Below are 17,879 nucleotides of genomic sequence, written 5' to 3' on the forward strand. Positions count from 1 at the left end.
CTTCTAGAGCAGTGGTCTTCAAACTTGACAGCTTTAAGACTTCAACTCCCAGAATTCCTCCTCCAGTCATGTTAGCTCAGGAATTCTGGGAGTTGAAGTCCACAAGTCTTAAACTTGCTAAGTTTGAAGACCCTTGTTCTAGAGCAAATAGGTTCTGGAAGGCAGTAGATTTAGGATTGGAAAGGATTCTATGCCTCTTAAATAAAAATCACCAACCCCTTAAGCATGCTTGCATAGAGTTGTTTCCAGTTTTGCTTTGCTTTTTTTTTTTTTTAAGCATCAGCAAACTTTTCCTTTGAGCCATTCTGCTGAAATAACAAAAGTCCCACAATTGTACAGTAGCAAACTATTTTGCTAGGTTGTTTGTTATTACTGAGTTCATTATTTAGTATCAAGTAGAAATTAAATGAATATTATGATAAAACCCTGAGTAAAGGGACAAATTTAATGACTGTTTAAGATGCCAGTAACACGGTCATGAGGGACTATTTTATACAATCGTCTAGAGCAGGGGTGTCCAACCTTGGCAACTTTAAGACTTGTGGACTTCAACTCCCAGAATTCCTCAGCCAGCAAAGCTGGCTGAGGAATTCTGGGAGTTGAAGTCCACAAGTCTTAAAGTTGCCAAGGTTGGACACCCCTGCTCTAGAGAAAGGGGAAAAAAAATACCAGGAGAAGGTACAAAAGCTCTTGGATGAAACCAGAAAGAAAGACATGGAACTGCAAAAGACACCCATGCTTCCCGCCCCCCCATCCCGTCTCCTGGTTGGCCCCAATAAATTATTACAGCGACTCCTTGGGCAAGAGAGGACATGGCCAAAACTCTTTAAGCCATACTATAGTCCCAAGCTGCTGAGTAGCAGGCTGCGCGGGAGATGCGCCCGCTCGCCCTGGCCTGGAGTTGCTGTTGGAGAAAAGAGCAGCCCTTCCAGCAAGCCAGCCCCTTCGAGAGGCAGCGATCGCAGGTATGAACTTTAAAAGGAGGGGGGGAGCGGGAGCAACTCCCCCCTCCCCCGAGGGACCCGTCCTGCAGCCAAGATCGGCGGCAGGAGAGCTCAGCCTCTGCCGCTGGGCTGGGCGAGCGGCAGGTCGTGCGGAGAAGCACTCGCTCACTTCCTCCACTTCGCTGCCCGGCCATCGCAACAGGATAGCAGCGCACAGCCATGATTTTGGCACGGCGATGCAGCCTCAGCAGCCTGGTCCTCGTTTTATGCCTAGCGGCCGGTCAAGAGTTGCAAGCTTCCCAGGTAAGGGCTGTTGGTGGGACGGAGGGAAGGGGCTCTTCTCTGTCACGCGTCCCTTGTTTCCTACTAGGGGTATAGAACGTGATGCCACACTTTGTTTTCTGCATGGAACTGCGAGAGGGGCTTTTTTTCTGTGTATTTTAAAAAAATTCGAACCTGTCTCCTCTTTTACCTGTTCTTTGCCTTTCTGTTTGTTTGTTCACTTGTTGGTGTTTTTTGTTTTGGCCAAGGCAATTAGGCAAATGTAAAAAGTGACTGGCTAGGTTACCTTTTAGTACAGCCCCACTTTCTGGTCAAGCGGGGAAGGGAGCCAGATGCTTCCAGACAAGAGGGAGCCCCGACTCAAGCCCCGGGGTTTTTCAACCTTGGTAGCTTAAAGATGTATGGACGTCAAACTCCCAAAATGCCCCAGCCAGCCAATAACAGAATCACAATGTTGGAAGGGACCTTGGAGGTCCTCAAGTCCAACCCCCTGCTCCATCAGACAAATGGTTGTTCAATCTCTTCATAAAAATCTCCAGCGTTGGAGCAACCACAACTTTTGGAGGCAAGTTATTCCACTGATTAATTGTTCACGCTGCCTGGAAATTTCTCCTTAGTTCTTAGATTGGTTCTCTCTCCTTGATTGGTTTCCATCCATTGCTTCATGTTCTGCCTTCAGATGCTTTGGAGAATAGGCTGATCTCTTCTTTATGGCAGCCCTCAAATAACTGCTATCATGTCATCCCTAGTCCTACTTTTTATTAAACTAGACATACCCAATTCCTGCAACTGTTCTTCGTATGTTTCAGCCTCCAGTCCCCTAATCATCTTTGTTGCTCTTCTCTGCACTCCTTCTAGAGTCTCAACATCTCAATATCATGACGACCAAAACTGGATCCAGTGTTCCCATGTGATCTTATCAAGGCATTATAAAGTGGTACTAATACTTCATGTGATCTTGATTCTATTCTCTGTTAATGCAGCTTGGGTCTACATTGGCTTTTTTGGCAGCTGCATCACACTGCTGGCTCATAATTAAGTGATTATCTACTAGCATTCCAAGATCCCTCTCATAGTTACTACTATCGAGCCAGGTACCACCTATTCTATACCTGTGCATTTAATTTTTCTTGCCTAAAGTTACTTTTCTCACCATTGAATTCCATTTTGTTAGATAGGGCCCAGTGTTCAAGTCTGTCAAGATCCTTTTGTATGTTGAGCCTATCTTCTGGAGTGTCATGCCAACTTGGTGTTATCTGCAAATTTGATGAGTTCCCCTTCCCCTCATTGAAATTATTGGTGAACTCCCTGCCTGGGAGACCTATTATAGAGGGACGGCGCTAGTTTGTATAAAGGATTGGATTAAATTGGAAAATAAAAGAGTTTTAACATTAGAAGGTCACGATTTACAAATAGGGTGGCATGCCTTCTTATGGAATCCGAACACTAAAAGTCACACATATTTTCATAGACACACCCTGTGTAAATCTTTGATAAAAATTTGGTCAGGTATTAGGAGAAATCATTATATTAAAATCCCGACAAGGTTATCAACAATGGAGGCAATGTTTCATTCTAATACAATGGATATTAGTAAAAAGCTTAAATATCAACAAATTTTAGATAATGAAGGAAAACTTAAATTGATCCAAGAATTAGAAGCTCAAGGACTATCTATCGACCATTGGTCCTATCTCCAAGTAGCAATGAGATATGACAGGGTTTCAAAAGAATTTGGATTAGAAATGAAAAATACACAATTGGATAAAATAATTCTGGGTCCAGAAAAAACCATGATATCCAAATTATACAATTATCTATTAGAATATGACCTAGCTGAGGAAATTGTGAAAGGACCAATGATAGCATGGACAAAAAAAATTGGCCATAATATAGATTTAGATGATTAGGAAGAGATTTGGCAAAGGAACCTCACATTAACAAAATCAGTATCCTATAAAGAACATTTATACAAAATGTTATATAGATGGCATCTGGCACCCTCTAGATTGGCAAAAATGTATCTAACAGCAAACCCAGCCTACTGGAAATGTAAGAGAAACCATGATACCTTCTTCCATCTCTGGTGGAAATGTCCAGAAGTTAAAAAATTCTGAATCAAGATTAAGTCATGGATAGAAGAATTAATCCAGGTTGATTGGAGTGGAAACCTGAATTGTTTCTCCTGGGTATAATTAAAGGGGATTATTCACATAAAGTAGGGTATCTGATTATTCACATCTTAACAGCAGCACGAATCTCACTGGCATACTGCTGGAAAACACCTAATTTACCGCCTATATATTTCGTTATTCAGAAAATATCTGAATGTGCCAAAATGGAAAGGCTTACATTTAAATTAAAAGAGAAAGATGATACAGAATATTATCAGATCTGGAATAAATGGTATGAGTGGATAGATCATAAAGAAAAACAATGTATAAAATAAAAAGAAATAAGGACTTTAAGAAATATACTACCATATATAGGTTAAAAGACAGGAAATCATAGAGCACGAGCTTTTATTCCTCTCTCGTTTTGCTTAAGCCAAATAATTGATTTATTTATAAAATTATATAGTTGTAATCCAGGAGTAAGAATAGATTAATACATTATATATATTATTAATATAGGTATTTTACAAGGGATAGAAAGTAATTGCCACTTAATAATCTAGATGGAATATTTAAATCACTGTCAAACTGTAGTAGAAGAAAACATGATTGGTTGCACTATAGAATTTGGTGTGATGTTTGTTTGTACAATTTTGTATTTTTTACCTTTGTATTTGTATATTTTAATCGTTTGTATTAAATAAAGTTTTTTTTTTTTTAATTAAAAACAATGAAATCATTGGTGAAGATATTTTCATCCCGATGAAGATATTTTTAAGTTCAGAGTGAGGTCCTTTAAGAAAGGCACAAAACAGAAGTGGTAGAAGATGCAATGATAGACTGGCATCTAAAACAGCAAGTCATAAATTTGATCAATAATATTGATACAATCATTTTTATTTTATTAGGGAAAACATGAAAAGTAGCCTTGCCATCACAGATATCTTAGTTCCATGAATACTAGCCCAGAGGAAGAAATTTGTGCAGCTCCAGACATGCTGGGTTTACAATTAGTTTCACAGTTAAATTGGTATTATCAGGCAGCTAGTTGCAACAGAAATTGTAGTTTTTGTTAGACTTTGCAGTTCCCTTGTTAGACTAGAAAATAAAATCAAATTTTGCTCACAAATACCTAAACAAATCACTCATGTTACCACATATTTGGTGATTTCAAATCACTTTGCTGGTATACTAAAAACAAGTTATTCAGTATAACAAAGTTTACTGTGTTTCAGTGTATCGCAACAGTTTAAGTTAAACTTAATCCTTTCACAAAAAGATTTTATAACAATAGACAGTGTGACTTCTGCCTTTCTTGGAATCTGCTGCATACCACACACAATAAGCATCTTGGACAGGAAAAAGCCTTGCTAAGTATTTCCTAAGCCTGGCATAAAATTAAATTCTGCAATTTTAAAAAAGAAAAGTCACATATAATGTCTGACTCCAGCTCCCAATATTAGCAGTGACTTTTGAGTAATGGTAAAACTAATTCACCAAAAAAATATATGTTTTATAGCATCTTTATCTGTCTCTTGCCGCTAAATCACTTTACACAAGTTCATTAATGCCTGGATGCAATTGTGTGCATGTATGAATATATTTGTTGAATGATAAACATGCAAAAATAAATCTATACATTGTTATTGTAGATGGAAAGGGTAGAACTACAGTTAAGATGCAGTTAGGAATATCGGTACAGAGATTATTAGTTGTCATTGCTTTGAGAACAATGCAGCCTCTTAACATGAAAGGGCTTTCTTGGCTGCTTTCTCTGCACATATCTCAAGGCCAAAGTACACAGGAATGAACATCTTGGTCCAGGACAGAAATGAAAAATTGTGCAGTGATAGTAGCTGTTCAGTGCAATTCAGCCTTATGTCCTTGCATTTAATTGGCTGGCCAGTCAATGATGACAAGATTTCTAAAATGTCATTCAAAAAGGCTTCTGCATTTTCCAGCTGATCATTATAACATCCAAAGTAGAAGTCTGCTCATTCCTGTTTCTTCATGAGACTCTCAGGATTCAGTAGACCCTGATTTTGACCTGAACTATCCAGAAAGTTCAATCAAAGGTTCGGTTTTTGGCTGTCCTACTCCGTTTTTCAGGAGTCAGTTCACTGTCAGCTTCTCCAGCCTGATCTCCGCTGTAGACTGCAACTCCTAGAATTCTCATTTTGCATTTTACTGGCTCTGTGGCAGAAAATTCTGGGATTGATCTCAACACAGCTGGAGAGTGTTGACCAGATTGAGTCAGGCTGCCTTAAGGACAAGACACATGAGGACAAGATAGTTCCAAGGATCTATTATTGTCTGCCTGGGATATTAATGAGTCAAGTGGAAACCTAACAAAACTTCATTTTCTATATATAGAAATGACAGTTGTCTATCCTATTGTTTCTTGCCAGTTTCAGTTAGAACAAATTATATTCTGTTATATAACCCCAGAGAAATTGTGTAGGACAGCGACCCCTAATCTTTTGGACACCAGGGACTGGGGGAACATGGTTTTGCACGCTACCTAGATCCCGCACATGTGTAGATGAAGTTTAATTTGCTTGCATGGCCCAGTTCCTAATGGAACATGGACAAAGGCATTTCAAATGTATATTGGAAATGTGAACAACAAGAAGGGACATTTTATCATCCTTAGTAGACATGTAAACGAGCTAGGAAATTTTGGATTCAAATATATACTGTATATTAATTTAGAGGATTTTAAAAATTGCTCTACAACTGAGATCAAATGTCTTTCTCTTCAGGCAAATAGTTGGGGGAAAAGTAATGAAACTTTATTTTTGTATATGATAACACCAGCCAGATTATTGAGTGCACAAAGATAGAAAGACCTACTACAGAGGAATGATTGGTGCAGATGATGGAACTTGCTGAGAGGGCCAAAATAATTTCTTTACCAGAGACAAAATCTATGTTTATTGATGACTGGAAACTCCTTATGCATAGAAGATAAAACATTCTTATGATTTATGGTTTTGATAATTAGACAGGACAGAATATGGAAAGAAGAGAGTCAGGAATTTTAGAGAAAGAAGTAAGTTTATAGTTGTGTTTATAGCAGCTGTGAAGAAGATTGGAAGCTACTTCTTTGTGTCCTTTTTCTTTATTTTTCTTTTTTTTTTTATTTCATTCTTGCACTTGCAAGTTTTCTATTTTATTTTATTTTTGCTTATTTTATGTTAGTGGTTTTAATCTTTGTTTTAAAATTTTTTTAGTAAAATTATTTTTGTAAAATTAAATTCTATTCTATTATGTAGCAGTGATAAACAAAATATCATAAAACATTTGTGTCTACAGCAGTATTCTTTTGACACAATGAATATCTGACACATTGGTGAGTACACTGTTTTGTGTGTGTTCATTAAGAAATGCCCAATATTACTTTTTCAGGCTAATATATGATTTTCCTAGAATGGTATTGGCAACTTGTTCTACTTGCAAGAAATTAAAAGGCTACTTTTTGTCTCTTTAAGGAAATGCAGGATATAAATAATCTAGAGAAAACATTAGAATACATCATTTTCCATATCTGTCGAATGTTATGGTTTGCAAATGTGACATTTTTACATGCATCAATCTGTGATTTTTTCTTTCCCCCACCCCCATAGAACTGCATGACAAAACATCAAGTTCTGGCTACCATCCGCCAAATGCAGCAGTTTCTCAAAGGCCAGGAAACACGGTTTGTTGAAGGACTACGCATCATGAAACACCGACTCACAAATCTGCAGAACACTGTGACTAAAGCTATCCCAGACCTACAAACTGGTAAAAAGAATACAGAGCTTCAGAGGATGGGGGCAGGAACTTTGTTCAGATTGAGCTCATGGACCAAAATGAAATTATAGGATAAGGAAGGACACTCTTGGCATCCTACATCTATGACTCATGCTTTCCTAAAGCAGCTACCTCACACTTTGGCTGGCCACACAAAACACAAAAGCATAGTTAGCTAATGTGTAGGTTGGTGTGGAAAATCAGACAATGGGGTTTGTTTATGATTCAGCAGGTTGCATAATTCAAGGCAAATTAATTCTGGATTAGTATAGGATATAATTACAACTTTCTACTTTTTGTAATAATAGTGCAGAAAACAGTGCCCAGTCCTCTGGCTGTGCTGTGCTGGCTAGGAACTATAGTTAAAATTGTCTGAAAGGTATCAGATTGAACAGTGCTGAATTATGATCACTTTGGATTTGCTGTCAAAATCTTCTGTGTGAGATCTCTACATGCTGTCATGGTTCCAAGTAATGATCTCAATCAGTTCAAGTCTCTGAGGCTGTAGCTTTCCTCAAAGATCGCCTTTATTGGGTACATCATATCGGCACGTTCAGGTGTGAATCCAACTCTAAATATCTCCTGCTGTTTGGTATAATTAAAAGAATAGATATTCCCCACCCACCCCCAGTGTCACAGATCATGCTGACCAACCAGGTAAGCAGCAGGCTTCTCAGCTGCTCCCTCCGGCTGTAACGAGCTCTCATTGAGATGACCTTGGTTCCCATGAGCCCTATCGCTGTTATGTCTGGCACATTAGAAGAAAACATTCCATACTCCATTGGTCCCCCCTCCCCCCATATGTATGGCAACTAAGAAACAAAGAAAAAGAGAATATAGTTTTAGCTAAAGTCATTTCCAGAGTTGACACATGCATGGAAACATATTACAAAACAAGGGACCTAAATAATTAATCAAAAGAATTTGAGGTACAGCAAGACTTATAATCCCTTCACTCTTGACAAGTGAGACTACCCTCCTGCTTTACTGCAAGATTTGCTCATCCATACAGATAGGTAGCAATAGGAGGAGAAAATCATTTTGCTTCCTCAAACAATATTGATCTAGCCAGAGATATCTCAGAACATTCTTCAAAGGCAATTCTCAGTCAAATGAGATTATACAAAGCCACATTCTTCTGAAAACAACAGGGAGTAATGCTGCAGTGTCTATTTCTTTGCACTATATATCGGGTAAGGGAAAAACACCCCCCATCACCCACAAATCCATTCCTGACCAAGTAGCATACTACTGGAACCCCTCACAGAGCATGCAAAATGAACCTATTCAGTGGTACAGTTCCACAATTAAAATAATTGACCAACTAGTAGCTATTCACCAGCCATTCCTTTTTAAGCCAGTCATTTTATCCTTCAGTGTAGGGCGATAGTGCCAGATGCCTTTGGCCATTGTCAGGAGCATAGGATTCTCATTGAACTTCCAGTGGAATCTTTAAAGCAGCAGACCAAGATCTGAGAAAACCTTTGTCTCTAGCCACACACAATAGTTATATTCCTGGTTAATTGAACCACGATTTTTTTCCAGATTTCTTCAATGTCCAATGAGGATAACCTATATAGATTTGTAATGTATGATATCAACTCCAAATATTCCCTGGGCAGCACAGTCATTCAGGAAGGTAACAGATTGGAAGGGCACTCAGAGTGGAGACAATATATTTATTGAATTAACCCAATGGTATATGCAAAACACTGAACCACCACAGACAAATCACTTGACCCGAGTTCACGCAACACACTGGGCTAAAATGTGAGCTAACTATGATGTTTGGAAATCATGAGTTGAATGTTTCTGGGGGGTGCATGGTTTAATGATCTGTTCATAATTAAATTATGCAAAGTTTTAATGATATGGATATTTTGAGTATTCCTAAATTAATCAATTTACAGTAAATGAATTTGAGATTAGAAAGGCATGGTATGACTTGTGAGAAAGGTGATGTTTGAGTTGCATTTTAAGATTACTAAATCTCATGTACACACAGATCTCATGTGGTTAGAGATCTCTGAATGTTTGTCTTATTCTTTCTGAGACCTACTAACTTTCTCTGTCTTCTGTCAAACTCTGCTTGCAGTGTTCTGTCCTAAATTGGAAGCTCCAGCAAATGGCAAAAAATTTGGCACAAAAAATTTGGTGGATCATGAAGTCCATTTCACCTGTGATCCTGGATTTCAGCTTGTTGGTTCCAATTCTCGAATGTGTCAGCCAAATGGCAGCTGGACTGGAGAAGTTGCACACTGCAAAGGTATTGCCTTTCTATTTCTTGGCTGGGGCACAGACACCTCCCATCTATTTGTCAGAACAAATTTATCTATGCGTAGCTAGAAGAATGCCATTGTAGCAATCATACCTATATAAAAAGTTGACCTAGGGCAGGGGTGTCAAACTCGTGTCATCGCAGCATCAACATCTGACATATCATGACTTTTTTCCCCTTCACTAAAGCAGGCATGGGCGTGGCCAGCGCATGACGCATACGGCCCATGGGCCACGAGTTTGACAGCCCTGACGTAGAGGAATATCCTAAATGGAGATAAATCAAGATAATATTCAAACTGCATACACACAACTGATGCAACACTTTACATGTTCTCCTTATGTTAATAGTAGCCTGGTAGAGGGTGGTGGGAACCTGATCTGCAGCTTTAGTAGGATATTAGAGAACAGGAGGGAGAAATTAAACTTATTTTAATTTCAGAATAAGGAATAGCTTAATGACATCATTGGAAGCATCCCGAGAAAGCTGATCCAATAGCATAAATTACAATGAACTATTCCATATATTCCCCTGGGTAGTTCTATTAGTTTATTCTTTAATTTTGGCAACACTGTTCACCTTTAACCATTGTTTCCCCCCAGATCCTATATCCAATCAACTGGGAGAACATCCATATACTATTTCACCCAATGATGGGTTTCAAATTTTTTTTACTATCGGTTCTGTGGGCGTGGCTTGGTGGGTGTGGCAGGGGAAGGATACTGTAAAATCCCCAGTCAGAGGTGGTATTCACAGGTTCTCCGAACTACTCAACATTTCCGCTACCGGTTCTCCAGAACTGGTCAGAACCTGCTGAATACCACCTCTGATTTCACCTTAACTTGTGTTATTCAAACATGAGAGGATGTAATTTATACAAGTATAAATCTGTTTCATCTCAAGATGGCAAGAAATGAGTGAAAAAAGACATTTGCTAAATAAGGCTATTATAACTGTTAATAGGTGCTTTTGCCAGTCTAACCTAATATCAGACATAAGTGTATTGCTAATTACATCTTGGGATACCACTTATTTAAATAAATTAGCATTACATAAACTCTAGACCCACAATTATGAAACTCCCGATAGCAATTCCTCATTAATTTAATGTTATGTTTATACTTAAAACCTACAATTCTGCTTCTGGTCTTTCCCTTATGTAGTTAAGGGGAATAAAATGCTATAAGCTTTGGTTTCTAGATGCTTTCTTCTTTCTTTCCTTGCTCTTTAGCTTTTGACAAATGTCTATTATCCAGATGCAGTTTTTTCCCTTTCTTTTGTTTCCAAGCCAGAAAAAAAATCATAATTTATTACATTACTGTCTGTCAGACTGCCATTAAAATGCAGATGTTAAAAAAGGGAAACTGGATTTTCAGACTGGTATTAAAATGTTATTTGAAACCCCTGGAATCTGGTGGGGTTTTAAAAAATCAAATCTTTTCAGATTTGCGCAAAAATCAAATAAAGTTTCACAACAAAAATGAAACATTCTAAGTAAGACAAGTAAAATCATTAAAAAAAAAAAGAGGAAAGAGTACCGGGGCATTTTTTACAGATACATAATAGAAAGGAAGACAGAGTAAGAATATAATTGTCAAAAATCTTCTGAACTGTTGCTCACCTGCCTTTGTGTTGGAGCTACAGAATCTCAAGCATCTTTGCATAATTTTCTTCCAATGTTCCATTGGGTTGGAATAATATAGATAGACTTTGCTATTATTGGAATTTTTTCTCTTCCTGTCAGCTTAGGAAAGGTTTTGCTCCTCTATCTTAAAATGACATCACCTCTGAACAAAACAGAGAAATTTGGAGAATTCTGAGATTTTGGAAAAATTGTGGGCTGTCAGACTCCTGAACGGAAAATAGCTACATGTCAACATAGTATGATAGATTTGCGGGGCCAGCATGCTGTGCAACAAGTTCACATGGTGCAATAAGATTGTGTGTTTGTACACATTTTAAAAACAGAGGAAAAATATTTAGACTGCTCCAAATTAAAGACAGTGTTTATGGCTTCTGTAGATAATGAAAAAAAGAATGGAACATCAGTTTACATTAAAGAAGAGATAAAAGCAAAATTAACATTTGCTGATCCCAAAGGAAGAGTTCTGGCAATAGAAATACAGATAAACTTCAAAAAAATTCTATTGGTGGTAATTTACGCCCCTAGTGCCAATCAAAAGGAATTCTATAAAGCTCTATATGCTAAAATCATTGAACTGGAAAGGAAAACTATTTGTATTATAGGAGACTTTAACACGGTAGCAGATTATCAAAAAGACTATAATGGAGAAACAAGGGAAGGGAAAAAAAGAAAAGAACTACCTAAAATATGTGCAGAAATGATTAAAGAATTAAATTTAATAGATGTGTGGAGAAAATTAAACCAGATAAGAGACAATTTACCTTCTACTCAATAATTATAATTATAATAAGCTATTACAACAAACAAAAAAAGACTTAGAATTATGGACGAAAATGCAATTGTCATTGCTAGGAAGAACAGCAGCCATAAAAATGTCTGTATTACCAAAATTTCTATACCTATTCCAAACCATTCCAGTTAAACTAGAAAGGACCTTTTTTGATAATCTTAATAAAATGACATCAAAATTTATTTGGCAGGGTAAAAAACCCAGAATAAAAATGAAACTACTACAGCACACAGGATCCACCAAACAAAAATATTTCCACAGACATCTGATCAGAGATTCGCTGATATACAATTGGATCAAAGTTAAAAAGAAACACTATATAAAAATCCCAATCTGGCTATCCACAATGGAAGCAATGACCTACCCAAATAATTTAGACCTGAACAAAATGTTAAAGTATAAAGACTTATTGGATATTCACGGAAATTTAAAAACAATACAGGAGCTCCAAGAACAAGAGCTACGGGTAGACTGGTGGGCTTATTTCCAAATACAAAGCTGATATAAAAAGGACGTAAAGGAGTACGGAATATACCTGAAACCACAACAATTAGACAAAATTTTATTAAGCCCAGATAAAAAAAAATTACCAAAATTTACAAATATCTCCTGGAAGTAGAATTAGAAGAAGTAGTAGTGAAAGGATGTATGATCACATGGGATCAAAATATTGGTCACAACATTAAGTTATCAGACTGGGAGACTGTATGGAATAGAAATCACAAATTAACAAAATCAGTAGCATACAAAGAAAATGCATATAAAATTTGATTGATATCAAAAATTTTAGAAAAAAATCCAGAAGGAAAGGTACAGGTTTGTTTGGTTGTCTGCTTTATTTCTCTGAAACAAGTTTACGTCTCAGATGAAAAGACTTTTTAAGTGCAAATTGTACATGATCAGAAAAATAGGCTCTGTCTACCCACCTCAAAGAATTAAAACTAAAAAAAGAGGGGAAGGAATGCGGGGGAAACCATTACAAGCATCCATTTTTTAAAGTTATTTTTTTTAATAATGACCATGGGAACTGAAATTGTTTTCAGACAAGAAAGAAGGAAGAGCCAGATGCAGCCATTTTTTTTTAGACAGAATGATCCTGCTTAGGGTCCCCACCCAAAGTTAATCCACATATCTTTCTTGGCACTTCCAGTTGTCACAGTATGCTATTGGACTGCCCCCTCCCCCAAATGCTGGAAAAGAATGACTGGAATCTCAAACAGGAGTTGAGCTAGAAAGGCATTTCCCAATGCCGAGTTTTGATAAAGTCCCTCTTCTGTCCTTTTGAGATGCAGTCTTTCCTTCCTTTCATCTCAAGCACTATCCTAGTGTAAAGGGCGTGTCAGGTTAAGGATGGGTGAGATGAACTTCCATTTATATCCATACATGTGCCCAATATGATGGAAGAGGAGGAGGAATTAGCTTGCCTTTTTTGTTGTTGTTGTTTTGCTCTATATTTTGTTTAAATTTTCACACGCTCCTTCTTAGTGAGATTAAATTTTTCAGGCCCCTGCACACAGTCTGCCTAGCCCCGGCTATTTGTTTAAAGGAATTCCTTTCTCATTGTGCAAAATGCTAATGCACCATTGAACCTGTGCCTAAGCTACTGTGAGAAGGCTGCTTGCACAGCCCTCCATTGTGACTGAAGATATGGAAATGTTGCCTTTAAACAGATGTGACCCACAGCGTTAGCTCCTTATTTCTATTCAGAAACTAGGAACAAATGAAGACAGCACTCCATATAATCTACGTAGATTTTTTTGTTGTTGTTGCACAGTGACTCTTGGGTTATGCAAAAAGGAGTTGGTGGCTGCTTTGTGGGCAAGAAATTTTGCTTTTGAAACCACCTTAAAGCATTTTTTATACTGCAGCCTTCAGTACCTGCTTGCTTCCCCAGGGAGCCAGATGAGAAGTTCAGCTCATTGGAAGTTTCAACGGTGTGTGTGAAACAAGAGGGGGTTAGTTAAACCTCTTGAGAGTGATTATTCAATAACTTCATGGTTTGAAGACCTCTGATTATTTAGAATATTCTAATAATAATAGTTGGGCGTTTAGCAGATGCATAGCTACAGCCATCCTACAAAGGCCTATTTCCTCAAGAAATTCCACACCACACTCATTATTTCAATACATAACAAACTCAGGAAAGGTGAAAGGAATGGAGGAGCTGTCTGGCTTGCTCTTTCTTGCTCTTTCTCTCTTTCAGAGAAAGGAATTCAGTGGGTCTTTGCTCCTTCTTGTAAGATAGTGCCTTCAAAAACTAAATGCAGGCTTTTTCCTGCAATTATAGAAGAAAATGAGGGATCACACCAGCAGTTGTGCTATGGTTCTTTCAATGGTATTTTTTTTTTTTAGAAAAATACCACTATTGTGGAGATGGTCTTTTGATCCCACTTTCAATCTCAAGACATAGGTTGAGGTTTCCACTTTGACTGTTGCCAGCAGGACATGATTTTGGGTTTAGATGCCAAGGCCAAGGGGCTGTCTTAGCAGAATGAGCTGGAGATTCCCTCTCTTCCATGTAACAGAATTAGCCTTGGTGATTTTGAGGTAAAGTCATAAATATTGCCATTCAAAGCACAGAAACCTCTGTGAGTCTTTGAAGTTCAAGATCCAGAATGATTCCCTCAGTGAAGAGAAAAGATACCCATGCTAGAGTTGATGGAACACTCTGTTGAAGACGGTAAGAAGTTCCTAAAACTACAACTCACTCCTTCACACCTTTTATGAATTTGTTCAAATGCACATGTGTAAAAACCAATAGAGGGACTACATTATCTCTTCATATCAAGTGATTTTGCTTGTCATCCAAGGACAAGTGATTGTTTTCTGTAGCAAAATTTTATATGCTTACACAATGCAGCTTGTGAGCTGAAAGAAGCAAACTTTCTAAGTATGTAATTTCTTTCTTTAACCAGATATTAGTCTGTGCACAAATCACCAGTGCCGGAATGGAGGAACATGTACAGAGACAGGTGACCAGGTTCAATGCATTTGTTCACAGGGATGGACCGGCCCCAATTGCCAGTATCAAACGCAGACAGGTTTGTATTTTGCTGAGGGTGGGGGGGTGGGGGTTAAATATGGTGGAATTGAAATGTTTCACTCCTCCTTTCTTTTATGCATCAAGGCAAGATGGTTAGCTCAAGTCGTAATTACCTGTTTAAATTAGGGTTTGCTGTAAACTGTATACTTGCAATTTCCTCCAGTTTTGCAAAAAGCAGAAGAAAATCTGAATGTATTTTAGAAGGGGAAAAAACACTTTTTGCATAAATATGAAAACTATTATAAGGAAAAGAAAAGAGAAATTGTATAAATAGAGATTATGTCAAGAGGAGGAACAATTTTTGTTACATTAATATCCTGTATTTCCTCAAGAGCTGGATATAGAGTTTTGTTCTTGAGATTTTCTCTACAAGAAGATAGAAAATGACTGGACCAATTTCCCCCAGCAAGCTTTTACCCTGGTCTCCCCAATATTAGTCCAACACCTTAACTCCACGCTGGACCTGATTCTTAGGTTTTTCTTTTTTTTAATTAATTTTTATTGAAGAATTTTACACAATAAGAAAAACAGTTTTAAGACAGAGAAAAAATAGTGAATAAAGGGAAAAGAAAAAGAAAAAAAATGTTTTTAGCAAAAAGTATATAAAACGAGAGCAAACCCCACTTTCACTGATGATGTTACTTAGTTTGGTAATAAAATGTCTTCAAGAAAACCAAGTTCAGAGAACACCAAGGACACCACAGGTCAACCCTGAGCTACAAATATTTTCTTCTATCGGTAATTTCTTCCTACTCATTTTTCAGTACCTCCAGCATGGAGCATAACAAATGACCCAGCTTTCAGTCGCAAGCCGCGCTGTGCCCAATTAGATCGAATGCAACACTGCAGCTGTGAAGCTGGCTTCCATATGAGTGGCACCACAGAAAACAGTATTTGCCAGGGTAAGAGATCATTTGAATGATACACCTGAACAGAAAAGTTGATGAGCTGTTCCTGCTTCCAGATCAGTTTAATCCCAGTTTCAACATCAAAGTCTACTATTGGTAGTACTAGTATTTTATCTCTATTTCACACCTTGGGTTAGTCCTGACCAGGAAACCAACATCATTACAGCCACAACATGTCATTTGGATTGTTAACATCTGGTTGCTTTTACAATTTCCATCTACTCAGTTTTGCTCCAATTTTTAAAAGCAATAGCTAATGATTAAATCATGGTTACACTTATCTCTCCTCCCTCTCCCATACATACATATCACAATCCATGCTGTACATGTATTTAAAACAATATACTGTAAATTGCATTATCTTTCATATCAGTCACACTTGTATTCCAGGAACATTTCTCACTCTCTTTGCTTGCTCAGCCACATTGTGATGCATTTTGTTCCTGCAGGAATGTCATGTCAGTTTCTTTCCTGGCAGATGTGAATGAATGTGAAATTTACAAGCTGGAGGGAGTTCCTCGTCTGTGTATGCACGCTTGCATCAACACTCCTGGCTCGTACCACTGCTCCTGCCCCCCTGGATACAAGCTCTTCAATGATGGGAAAAATTGTGAAGGTGACATAGAGATTTCCTTTTTACTAAACATGGAACAGATGGCATTTTATAGAACTACATAACTTTCCTCCCCAAACGCAGGCTTCAAGCATGTCAGGCCGCAAACATGAAACGAGTGTGTTAGAATTTGCATCCATAGCTCATCATTATTGCTTTCTTTTGCTTTGGCGTAAAACCTGTTTACTACTGGCCTAATTATCCTTTATAGTTTAACGTTTCATAGGACCCGAGCTAATACAGGTAGTCTTTGACTCGTGACCCCAGTTGAACCCCAAATTTTCCATTACTAAGCAAAGCAGTCGTGAAAGTGACTTTTGCCCCATTTTACGACCTTCTTGGCCGCAGTTGTTAAGCAAATCACTGCAGTTGTTAAGTGAATCTAGCTCAGGGGTGGGCAAACTTTTTGGCTCGGGGGCCGCATTCACTTTTAAAATTTGACAGACGGGCCGGGTCAGCACAAGATTTTTGGGAATCGCCCCCTCTTCCCACCCTTCTTCTCCTCCTTCCCCTCCCCTCGGAGGCCCCTGAGTCAGGAGTTGCTACTGCCGGCACGGCTCCACGCGGCTCCAGTCCCGCATTGCCTTGGGAAGGGAAAGGCAAAAAGGAAGAGCCGCGGCAGTGCTTTGCAATGGCAGCAGCGGCACCGGAGGTTCAGGCTCAGTGGCTCCTGGTTTTGCCTTTCCTTCCCAAGGCAATGCGGGACTGGAGCTGCGCAGAGCTGCGCCGGCGGTAGCAACTCCTGACAGCCCCAGCCGGACACCTGAGCAGAGCCGGGCAGAACTGCCTGTTGCTGCTGCGGGCGCTGCTGCGGGCGTCTGGCTGCCCAAGTAAAGAACCGCACCAGCTCAGGGCAACTGTGAGGAGCAAGAGGGGAGAGGCAGAGAAGGAGGCAGAGAAGGAGGAGAGCACCTGGCCAGTTGGGGGAGGCTTCTTGTGCTGCGAAAGGCGGCTAATGATCTCCGGCTCACTCTGCTTCTCCAACATCCGGCGCTGCCCTGTTCTGTGCGCCGGCTGCTCGGACTTGCTGGGCCTGACACAGAACAGGGTGGCGCCGGATGTTGGAGAAGCAGAGCGGAGCCGGAGATCATTAGCCGCCTCTTTTGCAGCACAAGAAGAACAGGTGGTGCCGGACCATTGGAGAAGCAGAGCAAAACCGGAGATTAGTAGCTGCCTCTTTCGGCGCAGAAAGCTTCCCCAACCAGCCGGCTGGTCTCCTCCTTCTCTGCCTGTTTGTTCTGTATGGCCGAGGAGGAGGAGACCAGCTGAGAAGCACGCTGCCAGGCGGGGGCCACGCGGTGCAGGGCAATACGCCACCGCCCAGCCCTGGCTTGGGAAAGCAGTGGGCGTTCCCGGGCGGTGGCCTTGACCCCGCTAGCAGGGAAGCAACTGCTCCGTGTTGTGTGTGCAATTTTTGGCGCGGCGCGGGTCTCTTTGGCCGGCCCCAATTTTTTTTTTCAGAGGGAA

The 17,879-nt window shown here is 39.2% G+C and overlaps 1 protein-coding gene across 2 annotated transcripts in view; it reads left to right on the top strand.

Annotated features, from left to right (window-relative positions):
- The first annotated feature begins 1,033 nt into the window (after positions 1-1,033).
- Positions 1,034-17,879, top strand: part of FBLN7 (fibulin 7) — a 30,684-nt gene continuing 13,838 nt past the window's right edge. Inside the window, exons 1-7 of one of the 2 annotated variants that reach the window (XM_087962099.1) lie at positions 1,086-1,247; positions 2,036-2,320; positions 6,967-7,126; positions 9,231-9,401; positions 14,764-14,889; positions 15,656-15,793; positions 16,278-16,415. In XM_087962099.1, the coding sequence (XP_087818225.1) occupies positions 6,973-7,126; positions 9,231-9,401; positions 14,764-14,889; positions 15,656-15,793; positions 16,278-16,415 (727 nt within the window). In that variant the 5' untranslated portion in view covers positions 1,086-1,247; positions 2,036-2,320; positions 6,967-6,972. Of the gene's footprint in view, positions 1,248-2,035; positions 2,321-6,966; positions 7,127-9,230; positions 9,402-14,763; positions 14,890-15,655; positions 15,794-16,277; positions 16,416-17,879 lie in introns of both variants that reach the window. The other variant, XM_026680487.2, reaches the window with a different exon arrangement.

Source organism: Notechis scutatus, chromosome 1, assembly GCF_049901735.1.
Source record: "Notechis scutatus isolate UNSWTSFEM ecotype Mainland chromosome 1, rNotScu1.2, whole genome shotgun sequence".
Classification (NCBI taxonomy): domain Eukaryota; kingdom Metazoa; phylum Chordata; class Lepidosauria; order Squamata; family Elapidae; genus Notechis; species Notechis scutatus.